Source organism: Convolutriloba macropyga, chromosome 8, assembly GCF_964194025.1.
Source record: "Convolutriloba macropyga chromosome 8, txConMacr16.3, whole genome shotgun sequence".
Lineage (NCBI taxonomy): Eukaryota > Metazoa > Xenacoelomorpha > Acoela > Convolutidae > Convolutriloba > Convolutriloba macropyga.
In genome coordinates this window covers 53,730,282-53,756,554 of record NC_134475.1, presented here as the reverse complement: position 1 = coordinate 53,756,554, position 26,273 = coordinate 53,730,282, and the positions used below count along the sequence as shown (strand labels likewise).

Sequence of the window (26,273 nt, the reverse complement as noted above, 5' to 3'; positions counted from 1 at the left end):
AAACACAATTTAGTCTTTACTACATTTTACGATTTCAAACATAATTTTTGGCTTTGAGATGAAGAGTTTTCATTTTTTTTGTGCTTTTGTCTTTTTAGTCTCTTGGTCACCTATGGTCTTTTTTGTCATATATTCAAAAGCTCAAAGTTTTTATGGCTTCAATACTTCAATGGCGTAAATTAGTTTTCGAATTTTTTTTGATATTTCGTAGTCTAAGGGCTTAGTCGCGCCAAAGTTATGTCTATTTGACAACTGTATGAGCAACAATTTGATCTAATCAGTTTATTTAATTGATTCTAAGTGATATTTGAGGTTTTGTTATTTTTCATCTTATTTCAGTCATGTTTTACCTCAGGTCCAGCAGAGAAGTTGTATCATTTTCTAAGGAAACACAATTTAGTTTTTACTACGTTTTAAGTTTTTTAAGTCTTTCAGATGAAGAGTTTTCAATTCGACAGAACATTAAACTAACACAAGTGCTCACTGATGAAACTTGGCAAAACAATTAAGGGGGTGTAGAAATTTCAGATGCCTTCTTGACATTTTCCGCGTTTTTGCTCCTTTTTCTGGAAATTGTTGAAATTGTAATCAAAAGCATTAATGGTTTTAAATTCAAACACAGACTAAAGTTGCTGTATAATTTAATGCAAAAATTTTGCTAACCGTTGGCTAAATTTTTCAAATTGCAAACTGATTTCATCAAAAAAGAACTTCTGTAGCATATTTTGTTTATATTAGTCTTTATGTCTATTTGACGACTGTATGAGCAACAAGTTGATCTAATCAGTTTATTTAATTGATTCTAAGTGATATTTGAGGTTTTGTTATTTTTCATTTTATTTCAGTCATGTTTTACCTCAGGTCCAGCAGAGAAGTTGTATCATTTTCTAAGGAAACACAATTTAGTTTTTACTACGTTTTAAGGTTTTTAAAAAAATTGGTCTTTCAGATGAAGAGTTTTCAGTTCGACAGAACATTAAACTAACACAAGTGCTCACTGATAAAACTTGGCAAAACAATTAAGGGGGTGTAGAAATTTCAGATGTCTTCTTGACATTTTCCGCGTTTCTGCTCCTTTTTCTGGAAATTGTTAAAACTGTAATCAAAAGAAATAATGGTTTTGATTTCAAAGACAGACTAAAGTTGCTGAATAATTTAATTTTTCAAAATGCAAACTGATTTTATCAAAACAGAACATCTGTAGCATACTTTGTTTATATTGGCCAGAAGTGCGGACTTAAAAACTGCTGATACAATCTTCTCAAACTGCCGAAAAGGTGAGTTTTTCTTTAACTTGCTATTAGAGCGTTTCGAAATTAAATCTTCCGCTTTTCCAATGTAATCCAATAATTATCAGAAAATCATCAATTGTTTTTTTGTACAGCAGTTTTTTTGTTAAACTTTGAAATTTTTTTGAGAACGGTAACTTTATTCTAAAGAACGACAGAACTTATAAGGCTAGATTTTGTCCGTTCGTGAGTTCGATTTTTATGGGTTGCTTATTTCATCATTTCAAATTTACTTTTCTCCTGTTTTGGTTTCTTTCAAGTTAAAATCCAGACTGCTTCTACACTGAAAAAATTTCCTCTTGCTGCTCAATTACTGACATATCGTTTTTAAGCGCAGATGAGGCCCAATGAACAAATATCATATATGCAGAAGCATAAAATTCTGAAAATGGTTTCAAAACTTCATTTACGTAAAGTAGTTTTTCGAAATTCTTTTTTGTTTTTTGATTTTTTGTAGTCTAAGGACTTAGTCGCGCCAAAGACATGTCTATTTGACAACTTTAGGAGCTAAAAGTTGATCTAATTATTTTACTTAAGTGATTCTAAGTGATATTTGAGGTTTTGTTGTTTTTCATCATATTTCAGTCATTTTTGAACTCAGGTCCAGCAGAGAAGTTGTTTCACTTTCTAAGGGAACACAATTTAGTCTTCACTACGTTTTATGATTTCAAAAATAGTTTTTGGCTTTGAGATGAAGAGTTTTCAATTTTTTTGTACTTATGTCTTTATAGTCTTATGGTCACCTATGGTCTTTTTTGTCATATATTCAGAAGCTCAAAGTTTTTAGTGCCTCTATACTTCATTTGCGAAAACTAATTTTTCGATTTTATTTGATATTTTGTAGTCTAAAGACTTAGTCGCGCCGACGACATGTCTATTTGACGACTGTAGGAGCTAAAAGTTGATCTAATCAGTTAACTTAAGGGATTCTAAGTGATATTTGCGATTTTGTTAATTTTCCGTCTTATTTCACTCATATTTTACCTCAAGTCCAGCAGGGAAAATGCATCATTTTCGAAGGAAACACAATTTAGTCTTTACTACGTTTTATAATTTCAAAAAAAAGTTTTTGGCTTTCAGATGAAGAGTTTCCTATTCGGCAAAAGTGCTCACTAATTAACAAAAGTGCTCACTGATAGAACTTGACAAAACAATTAAGGGGGTGTAGAAATTTCAGATGTCTTTGTTGACATTTTCCGCGTTTTTGCTTTTTGTCTGGAAAATGATAAAATTGTAATCAAAAGAATTATTGGTTTTAAATTCAAAGACAGACTAAAGTTGCTGATTAATTTAATGCAAAAATTTTGCTAACCGTTGGCTAAATTTTTCAAAATTCAAACTGATTTCATCAAAACAGAATTTCTGTAGCATATTTTATTTATATTAGCCAGAAGTGCTGACTTAAGAACTGCTGATACAATCTTCTTAAACTCCTAATAAGGTGAGTTTTTCTTTAACTTGCTATGATAGCGTTTTGAAACTAAATATCTTCCGCTTTTCCAATGTAATCCGATAATTATCAGAAAATTATCAGTTGTTTTTTTGGTACATCAGTCAAACTTTGAAAGTACTTTTTGAAAGGTTACCTTTTTCTAAAGAACGAGAGAACTAATGAGGCTAAATTTTGTCCATTCATGAGTTCGATTTTTATGGATTGCTTATTTCTTCAGTTTCAATTTTACTCTTCTCCTGCTTTGGTTTCTATCAAGTTAAAATGCGGACTGCTCCTGCACTGCAACTTTTTCGTCTTGCTGCACAATTACCAACATATCGTTTTTACGTGTAAATGAGGCCCAATGAACATTTATCAGATATTCAGAAGCTCAAAATTTTTATGGCTTCAATAATTCATTTACTTAAAGTAGTTCTTTGAAGTCCGTTTTTGTTTTTTGATTTCTTGTAGTCTAAAGACTTAGTCAAGCCAAATACATGTCTATTTGACGACTGTAGGAGCTAAAAGATGATTTATTTATTTTTCTTAAGTGATTCTAAGTGATATTTGAGATTTTGTTATTTTTTCATCTTATTCCAGTCATTTTTTACCTCAGGTCCAGCAGAGAAGTTGCTTCATTTTCTAAGGGAACACAATTTAGTCTTTACTACGTTTTAGGTTTTTAAAAAGATTTTTGGCTTTCATATGAAAAGTTATCAATTCGACAGAAAAATATGCTAACAAAAGTGCTCAATGATAAAGTTTGGCAAAAATATTTAGTGGGTGTAGAAATTTCAGATGTCTTTGTTGACATTTTCCGCGTTTTTGCTCTTTTTTTCTGGAAAATGTTCAAACTGTAATCAAAAGAAATAAAGGTTTTGATTTCAAGGACAGACTAAAGTTGCTGAATAATTTGATATAAAAATTTTGCTAACCGTTGGCTAAATTTTTCAAAATGCAAACTGATTTCATCAAAACAGAACTTCTGTAGCTTACTTTATTTATATTGGCCAGAAGTGCGGACTTAAAAACTGCTGTCTTTGTTGACATTTTCCGCGTTTTTGCTTTTTTGTCTGGAAAATGATAAAATTGTAATCAAAAGAATTATCGGTTTTAAATTCAAAGACAGTCTAAAGTTGCTGATTAATTTAATGCAAAAATTTTGCTAACTGTTGGCTTAATTTTTCAAAATGCAAACTGATTTCATCAAAACAGAACATCTGTAGCTTACTTTGTTTATATTGGCCAGAAGTGCGGGCTTAAAAACTGCTGTCTTTGTTGACATTTTCCGAGTTTTTGCTTTTTTGTCTGGAAAATGATAAAATTGTCATCAAAAGAATTATTGGTTTTAAATTCAAAGACAGACTAAAGTTGCTGATTAATTTAATGCAAAAATCTTGCTAACCGTTGGCTAATTTTTTTCAAAATTCAAACTGATTTCATCAAAACAGAATTTCTGTAGCATATTTTATTTATATTAGCCAGAAGTGCTGACTTAAAAACTGCTGATAAAATCTTCTTAAACTCCCAAAAAGGTGAGTTTTTCTTTAACTTGCTATGATAGAGTTTTGAAACTAAATATCTTCCGCTTTTCCAATGTAATCCAATAATTATCAGAAAATTATCAATTGGTTTTTTGGTACACCAGTTTTTTTTGTCAAATTTTGAAAGTACTTTTCGAAAGGTTACCTTTTTCTGAAGAACGAGAGAACTAATAAGGCTAGATTTTGTCCATTCGTTCGATTTTTATGGATTGCTTATTTCTTCAGTTTCAATTTTACTTTTCTTCTGCTTTGGTTTCTTTCAAGTTAGAATGCGGACTGCTCCTGCACTGCAACTTTTTTGTCTTGCTGCACAATTACCAACATATCGTTTTTAAGTGCAAATGAGGCCCAATGAACATATATCATATATTCAGAAGCTCAAAATTTGTATGGCTTCAATACTTCATTTACTTAAATTAGTTTTTTGAAGTCCATTTTTGTTTTTTGATTTCTTGTAGTCTAAAGACTTAGTCAAGCCAAATACATGTCTATTTGACGACTGTAGGAGCTAAAAATTGATCTATTCTTTTTTCTTAAGTGATTCTAAGTGATATTTGAGATTTTGTTATTTTTTTCATCTTACTCCAGTCATTTTTTACCTCAGGTCCAGCAGAGAAGTTGCTTCATTTTCTAAGGGAACACAATTTAGACAATGAACAAATACCAAATATTCAGAAGCTCAAAATTTTTATGGCTTCAATACTTCATTTACGTAAAGTAGTTTTTCGAAGTTCCTTTTTGTTTTTTGATTTTTTGTAGTCTAAGGACATAATCGCGCCAAAGAAATGTCTATTTGACAACTGTAGGAGCAAAAAGTTGATCTAATCAGTTTGCTTAAGTGATTCTAAGTGATATTTGAGATTTTGTTATTTTCATCTTATTTCAGTCATATTTTACCTCAAGTCCAGCAGAGATGTTGCATCATTTTCTAAGGAAACACAATTAGGTCTTTACTACGTTTTATGATTTCAAAAAAATTTTTGGCTTTGAGATGAAGAGTTTTCAATTTTTTGTACTTTTGTTTTTATAGTCTTATGGTCACCTATGATCTTTATTTTCATATATTCAGACGCTCAAAGTTTTTAAGGCTTCGATACTTTGCGAAAATTAATTTTTTTTTCGATTTTTTTTATGTTTTGTAGTCTAAAAACTTAGTCGCCTCGAAGACATGTCTATTTAACGACTGTAGGAGCTAAAAGTTGATCTAATTAGGTAATTAAGTAATTTTAAGTGATATTTGCGATTTTGTTATTTTTCCATCTTATTTCAGTCATATTTTACCTCAGGTCCAGCAGAGAAGTTGCATCATTTTCTAAGGAAACACAATTTAGTCTTTACTACGTTTTATGATTTTCAAAAAGTTTTTAAGTTTTAGATGAAAAGTTTTCTATTCGACAGAACATTAAACTAACAAAAGAGCTCACTGATAAAACTTGGCAAAACAATTAAGGGGGTGTAGAAATTTCAGATGTCTTTTTTGACATTTTCCGCGTTTTTGCTCCTTTTTCTGGAAAATGTTAAAATTGTAATCAAAAAGATAATGGCTTTGATTTAAAAGACATACGAAAGATGCTGAATAATTTAATGCAAAAATTTTTCTAACCGTTGGCTAAATTTTTCAAAAATTCAAACTGATTTCATCAAAACAGAACATCTGTAGCATACTTTGTTTATATTGGCAAGAAGTGCGGACTTAAAAGTTGCTGATACAATCTTCTCAAACTCCCGAAAAGGTAATTTTTTCTATAACTTGCGATGAGAGCGTTTCGAAATTAAATCATCCGCTTTTCCAATATAATCCAATAATTATCAGAAAATCATCAATTGTTTTTTCTTGTACATCAGCTTTTTTTGTCAAACTTTGAAAGTATTTTTGAGAACGATAACCTTATTCTAAAGAACGACAGAACGTAAAAAGCTACATTTTGTCCAGTCGTGGGTTCGATTTTTATGGGTTGCTTATCTCGTCACTTTCATTTTTGATTTTTTGTCTTCTTTCAAGTTAAAATGCGGACTGGTACTGCACCGCAATTATTTCGTTTTGGTGCACAATTACCGACATATCGTTTTCACCTGCAAATGAGGCCCAATGAACATATATCATATATTCAGAAGCTCAAAATTCTTATGGTTTCAAAACTTCTTTTACGTAAAGTAGTTTTTCGAAGTTCTTTTTGTTTTTTATTTTAGACTTTACTACTTCATTTACGTAGTCTAAAGACTTAGTCGCGCCAAAGACATGTCTATTTGACGACTGTATGAGCTAAGAGTTGATCTAATTAGTTAATTAAGTGATTTTAAGTGATATTTGCGATTTTGTTAATTTTCCATCTTATTTCAGTTATATTTTACCTCAGGTCCAGCAGAGAAGTTGCATCATTTTCTAAGGAAACACAATTTTGTCTTTACTACGTTTTATGATTTCAAAAAAAGATTTTGGCTTTCAGATGAATAATTTTCAATTCGACAGAGCTTTAAACTAACAAAAGTGCTCACTGATAAAACTTGGCAGGACAATTAAGGAGGTGTAGAAATTTCAGATGTCTTTGTTGACATTTTCCGCGTTTTTGCTCTTTTGTCTGGAATGTGTTAAAATTGTAATCAAAAGAATTAATGGTTTTAAATTCAAATACAGACTAAAGTTGCTGAATAATTTAATGCAAAAATTTTTCTAACCGTTGGCTAAATTTTTCAAAAATTCAAACTGATTTCATCAAAACAGAATTTCTGTAGCATATTTTGATTATATTAGACAGAAGTGCGGACTTATAAACTGCTGATACAATCTTCTTAAACTCTAAAAAGGTCAGCTTTTCTTTAACTTGCTTTGAGAGCGTTTTGAAACTAAATATTTTCCGCTTTTCCAATGTAATCCGATAATTATCAGAAAATTATCAATTGTTTTTTTGGTACAACAGTTTTTTTGTCAAACTTTGAAAGTATTTTTTGAAAGGTTACCTTTTTTCTAAAGAACGAGAGAACTAATAAGGCTAGATTTTGTCAATTTCTCCTGCTTTGGTTTCATTCAAGTTAAAATGCGGACTGCTACTGCATTGCAATTTTTTCGTCTCGCTGCACAATTAGCGACATATCGTTTTAACGTGCAAATGAGACCCAATGAACATGTATCATATATTCAGAAGCTCAAAATTCTTATGGCTTCAATAATTCTTTTACGTAAAGTAGTTTTTTGAAGTTCGTTTTTGTTTTTTGGTAATTTGTAGTCTAAAGTTCTAGTCGCGCCAAATACACGTCTATTTCACGACTGTATGAGCTAAAAGTTGATCTAATCAGTTTACTTAAGTGATTCTAAGTGCTATTTGAGATTTTGTTTTTCTTCCATCTTATTTCAGTCATATTTTACTTCAGGTCCAGCAGAGATGTTGCATCATTTTCTAAGGAAACACAATTTATTCTTTACTACGTTTTATGATTTCAAAAATGGTTTTTGGCTTTGAGATGAAGAGTTTTCAATTTTTCTGTACTTTTGTTTTTATAGTCTTATGGTCACCTAAGGTCTTTATTGTCATATATTTAGAAGCTCAAAGTTTTTATGGTTTCATTACTTCATTTAGGTAAATTAGTTTTTCGATTTTTTTTTGATATTTTGTAGCCTTGATCGTGCCGAAGACAAGTCCATTTGACAACTGTAGGAGCTAAAATTGATCTATTTGTTTTTCTTAAGTGATTGTAAGTGATATCTGAGATTTTGTAGTTTTTTCATCTTATTCCAGTCATTTTTTACCTCAGGTCCAGCAGAGAAGATGCATTACTTTCTAAGGAAACACAATTTAGTCTTTACTACGTTTTATGATTCAAAAAAAGTTTTTGGTTTTCAGATGAAGAGTTTTCAATTCGACAGAACATTAAACGAACAAAAGTGCTTACTGATAAAACTTGGCAAGACAATTAAGAGGGTGTAGAAATTTCAGTTGTCTTTGTTGACACTTTCCGCGTTTTTGCTGTTTTTTTCTGGAAAATGTTCAAATTGTAATCAAAAGAAAAAAAGGTTTTGATTTCAAGGACAGACTAAAGTTGCTGAATAATTCAATATAAAAATTTTGCTAACCGTTGGCTCAATTTTTCAAATTGCTTAGTAATTTCATCAAAAAAGAACTTCTGTAGCATATTTTGCTTATATTAGCCAGAACTGCGGACTTAAAGCTACTGAAACAATCTTCTTAAACTCCCAAAAGGGTTAGTTTTTATTTAACTATGAGAGTGTTTTGAACTTCAATATCTGCCACTTTTCCAATGTAAACGATAATTATCAGAAAAATGTCAATTGTTTTCGGTACATCAGTTTTTTTGTTAATTTTGAAAGTATTTTGCGAACAGTTACCTTATTCCAAAGAACGGCGGAACTAAAAGGCTGGATTTTGTCCATTTGTGAGTTCGCTTTTCATGCGTTGCTTATTTCTTCAGTTTCAATTTTACTTTTCTCCTGTTTTGGTTTCTTTCATGTTAAAATCCGGACTGCGACTGCATCGAAAATTTTTCAAATTTCTGCTCAATTACCGACATATCCTTTTTGCGGGCGAATGAGGCCCAATGAACGTATATCACATATTCAGAAGCTCAAAGTTCTTATGGCTTGAAAACTGCATTTATGTAAATTAATTTTTCGAATTTTTTTTTTGATGTTTTGTACTCAAAACTTTGTCCTGCCAAAAACAAGTCTATTTGACAACCGTAGGAGATAAAAGTGGATCTATTCATTTTTCTTAAGTGATTCTAAGTGATATTTGGGATTTTGTTTTTTTTTCATCTTATTCCAGTCATATTTTACCTCAGGTCCAGCAGAGAAGTTGCATCATTTTCTAAGGAAACACAATTTAGTCTTTACTACGTTATATGATTTCACAAATAGTTTTTGGCTTTGAGATGAAGGGTTTTCAATTTTTTTGTACCTTTGTCGTTATAGTCTTTTGTCACCTATGGTCTTTATTGTCATATTTACGTTAATGGCAGAGCCCTTATCGACAAAAGAGCCCTGAAAAAAGGCGTAATTGATTGCATCTAGGGTTTTTTGTGAATAGGTTTGGGTTTTAACGGCTTCGACACCGCTTTTTCCTAAAAAAAAGATTGAATTGAATTTTTACTTATGCATACTTTTGACTTTATTTTTTGGTCGTATGATATATTATAGATAAAGACACGTCTCGAGCTTCCTTTGGAGATGCGATTGAACCTATTTATTGGTTTAGTTTTATAGCTAATTGTTTTCAAGGCTTTGAATTTATTCATTTTTTGATGCTTTTGAGCTTCCCTTGAGTCTTCTTTTTGCTATTTCTGATAGCCTGTAGCTCAGATTCATTAGCAAAAGGTCGCATCTTTTCAAAAAATGTTTTTCAATATAGTTTTCTCACACTTAGAATAATGGTTTGCTGGCTTTGATTCTACAAGTTTTGATAAGAAATTTTTGTTACCCAGGATTTTTTATTTCAGTTTCTGGTGCCTTGACACATTAGCAAAACTAAATACAGGTCCCTTTGGCGTTGATTACAGGCCCGATCATTTGCTATATTTACTATAAATATTTGCTAGAACGAAGCTATAAGCTGAGCGGAGCTATATTGCGGTGCTCTTGGTTTATTATAATTCAAAGAATTTGAATTGTATTGGGGCGCTGTCTTTTTTATAGAGCTGTTCACAAAATTTCTTGAATTCTGAAGTCAAATTGGAGTAGTGATTTTGGTAATGCCGAAACAGGAAATGAAGCAGAACAGCAAATGGTTTTGCGGCGTGAAATTTTTCGATCTCATTTTAAAGTAGAGTGAGAAAACGGTGTTTGAACAAAAACTCGTTTTCTCGCTGACGGTTTTTTGCTCACATGCGGCAATTTCACTTTGTTTTTTACTGTTTTTTTCAATTTTTTGAATTGGATTTTTTCTAAATGGTTCTGATAATCCATTCATAGTCCGTTCTAAGTCCAGTTTTATGTTTAGTCAATGAAAATTCTTTGAATTGTACGTCAAGACTTTTCCTGCTATGTTTTTTTGTTTCGTCGTCTGACGCTCTTCGTTTTACATTTTTTCACAAAGCAAAGCTGAAAACGTTAAATTTTTTGAATGACTTCTTCCTCTTACTAACGGAATTTGCGCGCGTGACGTCATTTGTCACTCTCTTTAGCAAAAGTTTTTTGCGTGATTAGATTTTAATCACATGTGACTTACCTCACTCAATAAAATGACTTTTGCACTTTGAAACTTAATTTTATTTTGAATTTGTCTAAGGTCAGCTCATATGTGCAGTAAAAGTCTCTAATAGGAGGCTTCTGCGGGATGAATTTTAACAAGCTTTATTAATTTATCGCTGAATGTTTGTTACCTAGCTTTTTGAGCGGCGTCGATTTTTTTCTCAATTTAGATCTGTTTCTGTCTCTATTATACGGCACGAGCGTGTAGTCTTTTACACGTATTCCGACAATCTGCTGACTATGTTATGTAAATTTGATTCAATTATTAGCTTAGGATTTTAATGGCTTGGACACTGATATTTGGATTACTGAAGTTTTATTGAATTTTTCATTGTTTTCATCATTTGATCTTTTATTTGTCATAAGACATAGTCTACATTTTGAGAGGTCCAATGGCTTCTTCTGGATCTATAATTGAAACTGTTTAAATATTTGAGTTCATGGCTTATGGTTTTCTGCACTTTAAAATTTTTTGCTTTTTCGTATATAAACGTACTTTTTTTTAACTTTTCCCTTTTTGTTCTTTTTGTCTACTTGTTACTTAATCTGCTTAGGGACTTGTCATATGTCCTGTTTAGTGAATTCAAAATTAGTTTGTTCTATTTAGTTTTAATGTGATGCTTATATAACAATATTGAGTGCTTTCAAATAGTATACCTTGAGTTTTTGGTCGTAATTAATGTTTGGTTATGTTATTTGATTTTTATTTTTCTTCTCTCACAGTCTTGTTATTGACATATTTCAATGGCTCTCTAACACGGCATTTTTTAATTCGCTAAATGGTTTGAGTTTAAAGCATTTTTTCATACACCTTTTTTTAAATAAATGTAAAATTTTGAAAGTTTTCTATGTCTTCCTCTTTTGGGAGACCAATAAATCAAAAATATGGATGAACGGGGTCGGAACATTATGTGCGAACGCACATTACCGCACCTACTTTTTTGTTTCTGTTCTCCTTGATTGAATATCAAAACCAAGAAACACACAGTACTCAAGTTAACCGTAAATAGGAGACTTTTGAAATAGGCATAGTGTTCTCCCGTTTTGATTACTTTCCAATTTCATATATATTTACATAACTTATATTTGAAGCAATGTTGATTTAATTTAAAAGAAAAATTTAAATCCTTTATTAGGGGCTATATTTTTGTTGGGGCTATGATAGGAAAAACTGAAAGTTTGAATTGATTACCCCAGCTTAATCTCACCAGATTAGGTCGAGGAATAAAAATCGTTGATAAAAATTTGAGTCAGAGTAACGAAAGTGAAATGACTGGGCTGTGTTAATTGTTTATGTCTCAAGTCCTTCCGGCCTGGTTTTTATGTCAGCAATCAATTTATTTTTACTATTTCATTGAGCCTTGTTAATATAATTAGTCATCAACGCGGTGGCGAGTCAATTAGCTGGCACCTTTTTACCCATAACTATCATGATCATCTCTGTTTGGTGGGCTATGTGTAACCAATACTTCACTGGTCCTCCTTGGTTCAAATACTTTCACCTAGTTTGAATTCGAGCAGTTATATCCACATTCATTTAATTTGACATACCTCAATGCCGCGTGCCAATTAATATGAATCCATCTCTACAGAACTCATTTAGTGAAATCTCCTCAAAACGTATTTTAATATTGGCTTCCTCGTTTCTATTCTCTTAATTTATTTCTGATAATATATCTCGGCAGATAGTCCTGTCTTCTGATGTATGCGACGGCTAATGCCCCTACCCGGACCTCACGCCAAGTCAATTTCAGTTCTGGGCAAGCCTAATTACAAGTCTCATTTCATTACTGATTCAGAGCTATGATCGTGTCACTTTTTGCGCTTGGCAGTCTAATTCCAAGTCAAGTCTGGGCTGAGACTTGGCTAGTCTAAATCCAAGCTTGATATAAGACTTGGCAAATCTAAAACCAAGTCAGATTTAATACTTGATAATTTTAAATCCAAGTCAGGGCAAGTCTAAAATAGGCCGAAAAACGCTAAAATTGAACAAGAAATAGTCAAAATTAGGTCCGGAAAACGCCAAAATTAGACCTAAAATAGTCCAATATAGGTTCGAAAAACGCCTAAATTTGCCGGGAAAAAAATCGCAAATATTTCCGGCAATTGTCAAAACTAGCCGGGAAATCGTTCAAAAATATCCGGAAATAGTCAAAAAATAGATCCGAAAATTGTCACAGATAGCCGGCAAAAGAGCAAAAATAGGCGGGAAATTGTCCAAAAAAGCCGAATAACTCCTTATACCCTGTGTACCCAATATGCAATTAGAGAACCGCTGCCCCATTAATACTGCCCCCAAGGGAACATCTGGGGTGAAATTAAAACTAACAGGGGGTAGACTTAATTACAAGATCTGAAACATGCTTCAAATAAGTCCATTTTTGTGAAACTCGGGCTGAAAACAAATGAAGCGGCTGGAAAACGGCGGCTGAAAACAGGCCATAGCTCCCTGAAACTACCCAATACATGAAGTAATGACCAAGTGAGCCACAACTGACAGACATGTATTTAGACTTATGCATTTACGGGAAACAAAATAAGACTTGGATTTAGGTCTGCCTAGTACTCATTTTGTCTCTGAGTTGGGTCAGCGAGAATGCTGTGCATTGCTAGAACAAATTTGGGTTTTCAATCTGACAGCAGTTAGAAAAGAAAAGTAGAAAAAGATGCATAATTATAATGGGCAAAAATCAAAGATCAGCATCTGCTTGCTTTTATAACGATTGTTTCCTATGCACTGAAATCAAAATTTTTCACTGAAATAAAAATTGATGAAACAATAATAGACAAAATTGCATAGACATACAACTAGTCCGTGCTTGAGAACATTAATTCCACGATCTTCTTCAAAGTGTATCGATGATCTTCTTTAGTCTTCTTTAGATATTTTCCTCAGTTCAAAAATTCAGACTTAATGAAAAGATCTGATGTATAATTCAAAATAAATTTTTTTTTGTGAAGTTCGTGCTAAAAACAATTTGAAGTGGCTGGAAAACGGCTGAAAACGGACCGTAATTAACTGATATGACCCAGTGTGACCTCTCGGGGTCCTATAGGTCGAAAACTTTGGTAAACCAGCCCATAGACCTACATGACTGTGTTCTCACAGAACGCCTTGCCATAGCATACATAGTTGAGGAATTAAACGTAGGAACCGAGAAAATTATCAAGATCACTGGAATTGAGAACAAAACTTTATTAGTGTTTTCAGGCGTTCGCAAAGATCATTCTATACATGTTGGCCGCAATTCAGTAGACGTTAGGTGTTAGAAGGAAAATTAACCTGGAAATCGTGGTGCCGTACCAAGTTTTTTTGAAATTTGATATTTTCAAAAAAAAACTTTGAGAAGTGGTTTTTGACTTAGGAATCGACCAAGTATTATTCAAGTCTTGACTATGACTCGCCAGAAGCGTCAGACTTGCATTCGAACTTGTGGAGTTATGGGAAAAGAGACAAGACCTGGATTTGGAATTGGATTTGCCTAGTACTGATATTGAATTTGAGTTCGGTATGGGCTGACTCTCTGTAGTCTTGTACAGTTCTAAGCCATGCTGCGCCCTAAACGAGAATGAATGATGTGCATTGCTAGAACAAGTTTGGGTTTTCAATCTGATGACAGTTAGAAAAAAGAAGTAACAAATGAAGTGGAAGGCAAGCAACTGCTTGCTTTTTGCAACGATTGGTTTCAATTCACTGAAATGAAAATTATGATTTCAGAGAAGTATAAAAAAAGTGCATAGACCTACACCTAATCCTGTGCTTGATAAAAATTATTCCATAATGTTTTTCAATGTGTTTTGATGACTTTCTTTGGTTTCATTGTTTGCTACGCTTTACCATGCTGTTTTTTCATTTGTCTGTTTTTTTTAATTTTTAAGAAATGAGTTTTGTAAACATTTTTTTAATTTTTCTCTGTTATTAAATCCATCAGCTGTCATCAATCAATCTTCTAATTGCTTCAGCAAAAGGGTTTGGATTAACAACAATTCCTGTTTGACAATCTCTATATATCGGAGAGATTTTTAAAGCTCGTTTCACCACGTTTTTTACCACTTCGATTAAATGTTATTATATAGAGAAACTAAAATTTATCCTACTTTGTATTATGGAAAAGAAATTTTGATTTATTTAAAAATCATTTAACCTTATTTGTTTATCATTTTGCTCAAAAATTAGCTTCAATTGCTGCGGCTCAAAATTTGTCGATATTTTGAAGATTCGAAAAGCCAAAAAACAACAATTATTTTTTTCCAACAAAAAAAATTGAATCGTAATTTTTTGCTCACTTTTAAAAAAAAATTGAGCTCCTCGGCAGTCCATTTTATTTTTAAAAATTATTTCCAGCCTCTGAATGCATAGAGGATTCAATATGCTTAAAGTATACTGCTGAATGCTTTCACAGCAACGCTGAAATAGATGGAAAATATTTTATGGGAGGATAGAAAGCGATGATCGCTCATTCTTGACTTTGGCAGATGTTTCTGTGCACCATATTGGATTATCCCAGCTGCTGAAGTAGTCATTTCTTCCATTTCATTGATCAGTCTTGGTTTGATTAAAACGCATAAGCAGCCCGTGCAATAATCGAGAAAATAGCAAATTCTGAAAATGAAATGGCTTTGAGACTAAATTTTACACAACTGTTTCTTTCAAATTTCAATACCTCTTTTGTTCATTTATAATTTTAACGTTTTCGCTTTTAATACTCCCTCTTTGAAATAATACGCCCCAATGACGTTCATTTTTCATACCAGTTCTGGCGACTTGATACTATATGTATAGCTGATATCGTTACTATTCTGAGCCGAGAGTTAAGTACGACGCATCTATTGGTATAGAATTTTTCAGTTATCCTAGATTTTATGAATTATTTATCTTTTTATATGTTCTGTACTTTATGGAATGACACCCATTTCTTTATAGTATTGAAATTACCATTTTTAATATTTTTGAATGATAGACATGTTTTTAGACTAATGCATTTACGGGAAACAAAATAAGACTTGGATTTAGGTCTGCCTAGTACTGATTTTGTCTCTGAGTTGGGTCAGAGAGAATGCTGCGCATTGCTAGAACGAATTTGGGTCTTCAATCTGCAGCAGTTAGAAAAGAAAAGTGGAAAAAGATGCATAATTATAATGGGCAAAAATCAGAGATCAGCATCTGCTTGCTTTTATAACGATTGCTTCCTATGCACTGAAATCAAAATTTTTCACTGAAATAAAAATTGATGAAACAATAATAGACAAAATTGCATAGACATACAATTAGTCCGTGCTTGAGAAAATTAATTCCTCGATCTTCTTCAAAATGTATCGATGGTCTTCTTTGGTCTTCTTTAGATATTTTCCTCAGTTCAAAAATTCAGACTTAATGACAACTTCTGATGTATAATTCAAAATAATTTTTTTTGTGAAGTTGGTGCTAAAAACAATTTGAAGAGGCTGGAAAACGGCTGAAAAGGGACCGTAATTAACTGAAATGACCCAGTGTGACCTCTTGGGGTCCTATAGGTCGCAGACTTTGTTAAACCAGCCCATAGACCTGCATGACTGTGTTCTCACAGAACGCCTTGCCACAACATACATAGTTGAGGAACTAAACGTAGGAACCGAGAAAATTATCAAGATCACTGGAATTGAGAAGAAGAGGAAAACTTTAGTGTTTTCAGGCGGAGATGATTCTATACATGTTGGCCACAATCACTCTGGGTTGACTCTGTGTAGTCTTGTAAAGTTCTAAGTCATGCGCCCTACACAAGATTGAATGATGTGCATTGCTGGAACAAGTTTGGGTTTTCAATCTGACGACAGCTAGAAAAGAGAAGTAGACAATAAAGTGGAAGGTTTCTCTGAAAAAATCTCAGGGAAGCGATTGCTTGTTTTTGGTAACACTTGCTTTCAATTCACTGAAATGAAAATAATGATATTAGAGAAAAAATAATAAAAGTGCATATGCTTACACCTTATCCGTGCTTGATAAAAATGATTCCGTGCTATTTTCAAATTGTGTCGTTGACTTTTTTGGTTTCATTACTTCTGCTACGTTAGCACGCTGAATTTTTTTCTTTTGTCTGTTTTTAAAAAGAAATCAGTTTCATAAACATTTATTTTGACTTTTCGCTGTTATTAAATCCATCAGCTGGCATCAATTAATCTTCTCATTACTTCCGCAAAAGGAGTAGGATTAACAGCCATGTCTGATTTACAATCTTTATATATGGGAGAGATTTTTAAAGCTGGTTTTCCCACTTTCTTCACCATTTCGGTTAAAGTATTACTATAAAAAGAAACTAAAAATTATCCTACTACGTATTATGGAAAAGAAATTTTGATTTATTTAAAAATCATTTAACCTTATTTGTGTATCATTTTGCTCAAAAAGCAGCTTCAATTGCTACGGCTCTAAATTTGTCGATATTTTGAAGATTCGAAAAGCCAAAAAACAACAATTATTTTTTTCCAACAAAAAATTTGAATCCTATTTTTTGCTCACTTTTAAAAAAACTGAGCTCCTCAGCAGTCCATTTTGTTTTTAAAAATTATTTCCAGCCTCTGAATGCATAGAGGATTCAATATGCTTAAAGTATATTGCTGAATGCTTTCACAGCAACGCTGAAATAGATGGAAAATATTTTATGGGAGGATAGAAAGCGATGATCGCTCATTCGTGACTTTGGCAGATGTTTCTGTGCACCGCACTGGTTGATCCCAGCTGCTGAAGTATTCATATCTTCCATTCCGTTGATCAGCCTTGGTTTGATTAAAACGCAAAAGCAACTCGAATATGCAATTGAAAAAATAGCAAATTCTGAAAATGAAATGGCTTTGAGACTAAATTGTAGACACCTGTTTCTTTCAAATTTCATGATATGATTTTGTTCATATATAACTTTAATGTTTTTGCTGATAATACGACCTCATCACGTTCATTTTTCACACCAGCTCTGCGGACTTGATACCATATGTGTGTATTCTGAGCTGAGAGTAAAGTACGACGCATCTATTGGTATAAAAATTTGGGTCAGTTATTATAGACTTCCTTGATTATTTATCTATTCTGTATTTTAATGAAGTACACTCATTTCCTAATAATATTGGAATTATCAATTTTAATATTTTTTTAGATTTCAAAAAATCTTTATCCTTGCGGGTTTGACAAACGCTCTCCGTATAAATATATAGCCCTATTTCGCACAAAATCACCAATTGTATAACCTAAATTGTCCCATAATTTTCACAATTTGTCCCTTTTCCCCGCATTTGACCCACGTTCAGCCTTGTTTCCCCAGCTTCTTCCCCGGCTAAGTCATGTCGGAGGAGGAGTTTCCCCTGCCTGAGCCGGACATGCGGGCAGAGTTCATCGCAGAGTATGCTTGTCAGTGTCTGAGAGTGAATGCACTCAAGGTCATATCCGAGGAGTTCAAAGAACAGCTGCTCAAGTTTGCAGACAGAAAAGAGTACTCGGTTATTGTTATCAGCATTGCACCTGGTAAGAAGTAAAAAGCGCGTAAAAACTCTGTGGATCTAATGCTTAGTTTTAGAGACTATGACTCTTAGTATTACTTCTTCTATGACTCTAAATTTTTTTTCAATTTTTCTAAAATTAAGCATAACCACGAAGCGATAGCTATAACTACTATTGATCCCACAGTGATTTCGTGGTAATTTGGTGGTTCTTTTCATGAACAGTTTTAGTCGATGTCGGTATTCCAATGAGTGAGATATCGAGACGTTCATAACTTTCTTTTTTTCTAAATTGGATTTTTGGGCATCAGGTGCGACGTCTCCCTACCTGGAGTTTGACTGGCCAGAAAAGATCAAAGGAGGAGGGAAGGCTGTCTTCTTCATGAAGAGAGAGCGGCACACTGTAGTGCCAAAGGATGAGTTCAAACTCTATCTCAGATACGGAGAACTGTCCAACGCACTCCTGGCTAACCTCTCCAGCACTACAGAGAATGTTAGTTCTATGATTTCGAAGTACAAAAAAGCTAAATTAAATTTTTTTAAATACAACCGAAACTTAAATTTAAATATAAACTATTTAAATCTCAATTAGGGAAGTGCATGTTCTGTTCTGTACCGCTTTTACTGTGATCAAAAATGGTTGAGTTTAATTGCGTATGTGTGCTACTAAACGACACAAAAAGTTTGTTTGGCTTTAACTGCCTTGTAAACTAACCATTTAACTATGTTTTCTGTAAAATTGTGTCGAATACTCTTTCGAAGCAGATGGGCAAAAGCGTTAGTCTGGTTTCAATTATTGTTTCTCTGTTAAAAAAAAAAACATTTTTCCACCATTATAAGAGCCATACATTGAACTAAGCATGGCCATTAGCTATTTCCTAAGTATGCTTGCGCACGCCATCTGTTTTCCAAGCATGGCCATCAACAATTTTGAATTATGGCCATCAGCTACCTTCTAAAAATGACCAACAGTGATTTTTTCTAAGCATGGCCGTGAGCTGTTTCGTTAGCATGACTATCGGCTATTTCAAAATGAACAGCGAATTTTTAATTTTGGCCATCAGATATATTACTAGTATGATCATCCGCTATTTTCTAAGCACACCTGCGAGCTACTTTCTAAACATGACCCTCGGTTGTTTTCTAGCTCTACATGCCCTTGATTTCCAATATTTCCAACCACTCCCGATGGCCCAAAGTGGTGTCACGTGACCTGGTGGAGCACACTCACAAACTGCAGAACAGAGTGAGAGTGATGACTGGACTGACCCAAGACCAGACAGTGTTGCCAGTGCCTCTGGGCATTGAGGATTTGAGACACGACAACATGGATTTTGACCACCTCACGTAAGTTTCAATCGCAAAACGTGGGCAACTATTTACATTACTCGATTCCATTCAAATTGAGGGTTACTACAAGTGTTGAATTTTAGCCAGCTGGTGGTCGTATATGTTATTAATAAACAATTTTCAAATGTGAGTTCAATTTTATACAGCTATATTGATCAGTCTTAAGACCGCGTTTTACTAGAAGCGATCATAATAATTAAAAAATTCGGCAGACGCAGTTCTGATATTACTCAAAGTTTTCCACAAACTCTACCCAAAAAAAATCCGTTATCAAATAGAGAATTTTTCATTCACACCGTCTTCTCATCCAATGAATAGGGGGACCTGGTATCAAGTTAAGAGACAATTACGCTGACGAGGAATTTTGTACTGTAACATATCTGTTGGCATTTAAAACCCAATTGTGTGGGTAAAAAGTTCGAAATGTGTCCAAATTGACTATCTGCTCTGTTCTATTTTCTGATTCGCAACGATAGGTTAAGGAGGCGTGTAACTAAGTAATTTGATATGTTTTGATTTCTTATTCATTTTTGGCTTATTGATTTCCTTTATAAATTTATTTTAGTCTGTTATTGAAAAATACGTTTTTATCATAACAAGGCATTAATAGCATTATCAGGTTAACATTTAGTGATTGGTTTTTTGCTTGAATATATTTTCATCACAAAATTTTGAACTTTTGAGCACAGTAGGCAAAATAGATTTTGTTTTGGACGTAACTCGATTGAATTTGTCTGTTTTTCTCTAATTTTTAGCAAACAACTTACCCGAAAGTAAACCATTAGTTAACCATTAGTTAACGGCAACGCCCGAACAAGAGCCTCAATTTTACTTGTGCAACAATTACCATGGTAACAAATGCTCTTTAGAACAGTTGCTCTATTTCTTTGACTTTGAAGTTTAGAACAAGTCTTCTCTTTGATAATAAATGACATTGAGCATTTTCTGTTCGTCAGCCCAACAATCAAATTGTTTTTATTAATTTTGCCTCAGTTGTCTCAAGAATTCCCGCCTCAACGGACGTTGGCAATTATACCACCCACTAAAAACAAACGTTTATCGAAGGCTTTGATAAATCCTTAAAGTACCTTCCACGAAGATGGTTAGTTGCATTTTATACGTTGTAAGCTTTTGTTATTCTATTTCATCTCTTGATTAAATTAAGACTGCATTCGTAGGCCGGTGACAAAGAAATAAATCCAGGGCTTGTTTTAACATACAATGAGTCTATCAAAAGAACTCGGGGAAAAAAGAATCGGAATTGAAAATGTGTCCTCTAAATGTTCAAAGCATTCTCAGCAAGGACTCTAGTACAAAATCTGAAACCAAACTGTATTTTTTGTTTCACAAAAAACTGGCGCTGAGAACATGATGATTAAAAGTTTTGAATCCTGACAAAGAATGATAATGTTGTTTTAGAACTGACCGTGATTCCTCAGTCGGAATCAATACAAAAAAGGTAGCAGAGTTATTATGCTTGTGCCAACGATTTTTTTTGCAAAACTGCGCATTGACTTTAAATTTTTTGCGGACAGTTTGGGGAGTCTTTGGGTTTATTTGAAAACACAAACTTGAGCTTCTGTATTATTGAATTTTATCAATAGTCCCAATAAATAATTAAGCAATGCATTGTTGGTCCAGCTAGCAGATAAGATTGAGGAAGCTTTTGTAAATAACGGGAAAGATACTTCTGGGTAATTTTAACAAACTATTTGTATTTCTTGCAAAGATTTCAGCTCAAAACAGTAATTGTTTCTGTATTATTAGCACGTCAAGAACAGAATTAATCCTACTCGTTTAAGTCGGTCGAACAATGCCGAAGGCCTTATTGATTAGTAGTATTGAGTGCTCACTTATAAGCGACACTATAATTTGGGATATCATTGTAAAAATAGATCACTTTGCTATTTTATGTATGATAGGGCTTTGTGTAGAAACTAAAAAAAATGCTAGTTCAGAAAAAAAAATTACGATAAAAAGAACTAGGATGTACTTTACTTTAAACACTGCCTAGAACAAAAAAACTGGCATAAAAGTGTACGTTTCAAGCAATTTGGATTCTATATTGCACGTTTTTACTCCAAATTTTACGGCAGCGCTATCTTCACTTAAATTATTTTTTTAAAACAAATAAAAAAAATCACATTAACAGGATAAGTTTTAATTGAAAAATCAAGACAATTGATAATCGATTCAGATGAGTTTCTGAATAATAGAAACTATTAAAAGGTCTTCGATCTAAAAAAGCATTTCAGTAATTCTAATGACAACGATTTCAACAGACTTCATAGAAATCTTATTGATGCAGCAGAAATGGACCAGAAAAAGTGGATGCCGATAGAAATGATTTGACAATCTGAAAAAGTAGGGCCCAGAAATATTAGTTTGAGAAATTTTCTTGGTGATTACGTAACGCAAACAAAAAGGTTGCTAACCTACCGAATTTTGGCTTCTGTAAAATTGGAAAATTCCAAAGTACCGGAACTTTACAGCAGATGTCTAACGCGTGCATTTTTAACGAGAAACCTTTAGACTTCTTTTTGCAACAGAAAGTGTTTCTCATGGCGCAATTAGTGCACTGGGGATGAAAAAATTGAAATATGACACATTCTTGCAAGGGCTACTAAAGACTCAATTTCTCCAAAATTTCCTCACTTAAATTTTCTGGTAAACTATCGCGTCAAATTATTTGCATTCCCAACTAACTAAAACAAGCACATGTTGTTCTACTGTACTATAACGAAAACCCTGAAGAACATTATAAATATTGCCCAACCTCATTTCTTCGTGCCATTCTTAAATTTTTGAAACCATCTTGAGGATTTAATTTGTCAGTATCTTAGCGACATAAAATTACTAAGTAAAAATCAATATGGTTTTATGAAAATATTCAACGATTGGTTCCCTAATATTTTGCGAAGAATTCATCAAAAACAAAACTGACATAAACAATTTTGCCTTTTTAGATTTTCTCTAGAAGCTTTTAATTCAATATTTTAAAAAAATTTAGAATATCTAGTCGGACGACTTAGTGTTTGATAAAAGCTCAAAAAAATTGAAAATAAAATTCCCTTAAATCCGTCGAAAATCTCTTATCCTACAAGACTCCAAGTCGAACAAGTTAAGGTTTAATAGGGTTGTGCTACAAAAAACAGTACTTGGCCCGCTCCTATTTAATCTTTATATTAATGATATGGCAACAAGAGTTGACACGTAAACTGAACTCATACAATATGCTGAAGATACTGTTATTTTAACTTTTGAGACATCCATTGATAAAAGCAAGGCAAAATTAAAACAAAATGTCATTATACTAATGCCATAATTTCAAGAACACGAACTCACAGTTAATACATCAATAACCGAAATCATGACATTTGGTAAGAGTAAAATAAAAGAGTTTTATAAAAAAGACCATTAGAAATTCGATTCCAGTAGACGAGAAACTAGAGGTAAAGTTTTTAAGGGCTCATTTAGACAGCGATTTAACGTTTCAAGGGGAAGGGAAACATATTCTACGAAAAATGGCCAAAGAATAAAAATATTTACGCTATTAGAAAAACTATTTTAGAAAAACTTTTGATACTCATCTCAAATGCACTGGAATTGGGTCGTTTGCACTACTCACCAGTTTTCATTCACACAAATGACCAAATTCTAATACTATTCTGCGAAAAACATGCTCACGGGACATTGAGGACAACATATTTTAGACAAAAATTTGATTCTTCCTAAAATTTTAAATGCGATTGGAATATATTCCTCGTAAAAATTCTTCCGGCCAATACTCCATCAACTGAACGTCCATTAGTCACTTGGAGTCTTCATGAGTCGAAGAGGACAAAACAAAAAAATGGTTCTAGAACTCAGAATTTGTTCCTAGCAAAATGCAGAACAAGACAATAAAGTTCGCAAAGTTACTTAGAATTTTTTTCTGCGCAGAATTTAACTTGAAGCCCTGTTTGTGGAAGTTTACTTGTTCAACATGGCGTGACGTTTATTTCGAAAATCTGACTGAGACCTGTTTTTGTTGGTGTGGCGTATAACACTTTTACACTAACCGCGTTTTTTGTTTAATATGCGACGAAAAATGAATTCACTTATATTTTCTGTTGGAATGTTAAAGAAATATGTAATTTGTAAGTCTTTACAATGCCGGGCTAACATCAGTTGTTTTTTATTGTGCCGGTCGGAATTATTTGCAAGTAGTAGATTATTTTACCAACTATTTTTATGGGTTATTTGTTCTGGAAATTTTTTGTTAATTTTGCCAACAAACTGCAAACTGTTTTTTATGGAGAAGGTGTAAATGAATACCAGTACAAATCGAACTAATCGTGTGCGCTATGCAAAGGAACGTTTTCAGATCCGCTAATATAACTACTACCACTACACGCTATACCTTGCGCTTAGACTTACAGCGTGTTAAAACCTGAGCTGATGGTTTCGAAATAAAAAACCGGACAACTCTGCAAAGTTTTAGTGGTGTGTAAAATAATTCATGGCACATAAGAATTGAAACTTTATTTTGCGATCACTAATTAATCTAAGTACAATAAACCTCACCACTGCTAACACAAAGGCTCGCTTTTCAACCTCAAAAACGTGAATCAAACTTGCTCTCAGTCAAAAATTATATAAAACAGAATCTTCAAAAGCATGACTTACATTACACTGAATTGGAACTCTTTTTTGCTGTTGAGACAACGTGGTTAGAACATATAGCAGTAACAGATTTCAGATATTATTACAGTCGCTGTATAACAGCTCATCTTGCCACATATCTTGTCCTCCGAATTGTTTCCTTATCAGATTAAACTGGTATACCTAAAGGAATCCTTTAGTGTGTGATCTGCAACAAACCCAAAAGATGGGGCGTACGGAGACTAACTTTGAGAGATAACGAGTGTTTATTATTCTCCTTCTAATTGTTTCATGTTTTTTAAGTAAATTTCGGGTCATGTTTTGCGATTAGCATAAGCAATTAACATCAATGTAGTTAAAACTTCTGCAAATGTACATCTATGATTTAGCCATAGAGGTTAAGTTCAGATAACTTATTCTTGGTGAATAGCACCTATGAAACATTTGCAATTAACTGAAGGCATTATTATCCGTGCTGCATTTCTGTATTTTCCTTTAATTTTGTTGTACGAAATCCTCTCGCGACATCATGACGTTGTTTTTTTTTTAGTGAGGCAGACCGTGCTATGATGCACAGGATCGAGACGATAGTGATCGAATGGTCACATCAACTGCACTCTGTTCTCACTAAAGACTCTTCAGAGCCACTTACAGAGGACAAAGACCCCACTCCTTATGTGGAGATCAAGTTCTGGCAGAGGAAGGCACAGAATCTACAACTCATCCATGATCAGGTGACGGCCATGTCGTCATATCGGATCTGGGAACCCTATTGTTAATCAAATTTCCTGATTAATTCAATTAATTTACATCAGTTTTAAATCCACAGAAATGAATAAGTTGTTTATGGTGTTAAGCATGACGTGACAAATGCATGAGAAACTGAGGATAAGACCCAGTTTAAGCGGAAAAGGCATGCAATTTAAACATAAACCGTCAAGAAGAATTATGAAGAAACAAATCATTACTTCTGTTTTTTCGATTTCATTTTGAACAATTTGTATTAAATTTGTCTACGACTATAACACTTCCATATGTTTGACTGCATGACCTCTAGTTTCTTGTTATTCTGAACCATGAATTCTTGCCATAAATTGCTTGCCGCCAACTAGTAAATTTTAAGTTTCAACATTTTGGTTCTAAGTGATTACAAAGAACTTCTGATCATGCTTTTGTGTGCTCGAAAAGGGCCTGTGATCAGACTATCCACAGACGGAAGTGACCTGTGGTTAGACCAAAATTAGACCGTTGTCCAGATTTTTATGCGCTGGAACCGAATTCCAGGCTCTGTAATTTTGGTCTGGAATCAGACCCTGTGCGTTCTACTTGCGTCTGATCAGAGATCACTTCTGTCCGGCACCTCAACCTGGAAAGAATGCGTGCGTGTGTATAGATAAAGAAGCCGGAGATGGTTGAGATGGCTCGAGTGCTGAAGAGTCATGACAGCGCATACTACATGTCACTAGAGACACTCTACCAACAGATCGAGTCAGGTCAGTATTCGTTTTACTACCATACCACAACATCTCAATGTATGTCTTCACTATGGCATCAAGGTAATGACATAACTCTCAAAACTTCAACTGGAAACTGCTCGCAATCGAAGACTCCAGTTCTATAGTCTGTCCAATCAAGTTGCGAACCAAAAAAGCTCATTTTTTTGTATTGATTGCAAAAATTACGAATCAAACTCATATTGAAGGCGGCTTGCTATACGTCGACTAAAAATGGCGTTTATTTCGAACTTCGCTAGATCTATAAGTCATGCAGCAGAATGTGCAGTTCCAGCTGAATGAAAAAACATGGCAGGACAAGTCCTGATCTACAATCCAAAGAATTGAATAAAGACATAAATGTTTATTTGACCAGCAGACCAAATGACAATCACAAATCAAAAAATCAAAGAGACAAACTTAGTTTTATAAAATTAAAGAAAACAAAAATGGCATTCAAAATATATACTTTGAGGATAACCGAGTTGAATACCATGCTTTTCAAAACTATCACAAGACAAGGGAAAAACGAAAATTTGGATTCAGACATTCAAAAACAAAACTTGGTTGATATGCAGGCATACATATATAGGCAGAAGCAGGCAAAACCAAACAGAAATTATAAAAATAAGGGAGGATTTGCTTCAGCTTCCTAACCTCAATGTCTTGGAGATAAAGATAAAGACGTCTGCTGATAAAAAGCAGTTGACTGTTAGTCAATTCAGAGAATTTGTTGGTCATTGTTTTTTATATTTAATTTTTTGCACCAGAAATCATTCTGTTTGATGGGACACATTCTAACGATAAGGTTTGGTTTCTTAGTATCTGTTGTCTATTGAAATCTTTTAACCAAAG

At 33.3% G+C, this 26,273-nt stretch overlaps 1 protein-coding gene across 2 annotated transcripts in view; it reads left to right on the top strand.

Moving 5' to 3' along the window:
• The first annotated feature begins 17,216 nt into the window (after positions 1–17,216).
• The window catches only part of LOC142344830 (dynein beta chain, ciliary-like), a 270,411-nt gene continuing 261,354 nt past the window's right edge, over positions 17,217–26,273 (top strand). For both annotated transcript variants that reach the window (XM_075396813.1, XM_075396814.1), the window contains exons 1-5: positions 17,217–17,956; positions 18,243–18,424; positions 19,079–19,278; positions 24,476–24,659; positions 25,319–25,418. In XM_075396813.1, the coding sequence (XP_075252928.1) occupies positions 17,776–17,956; positions 18,243–18,424; positions 19,079–19,278; positions 24,476–24,659; positions 25,319–25,418 (847 nt within the window). In that variant the 5' untranslated portion in view covers positions 17,217–17,775. The remainder of the gene's footprint in view (positions 17,957–18,242; positions 18,425–19,078; positions 19,279–24,475; positions 24,660–25,318; positions 25,419–26,273) is intronic.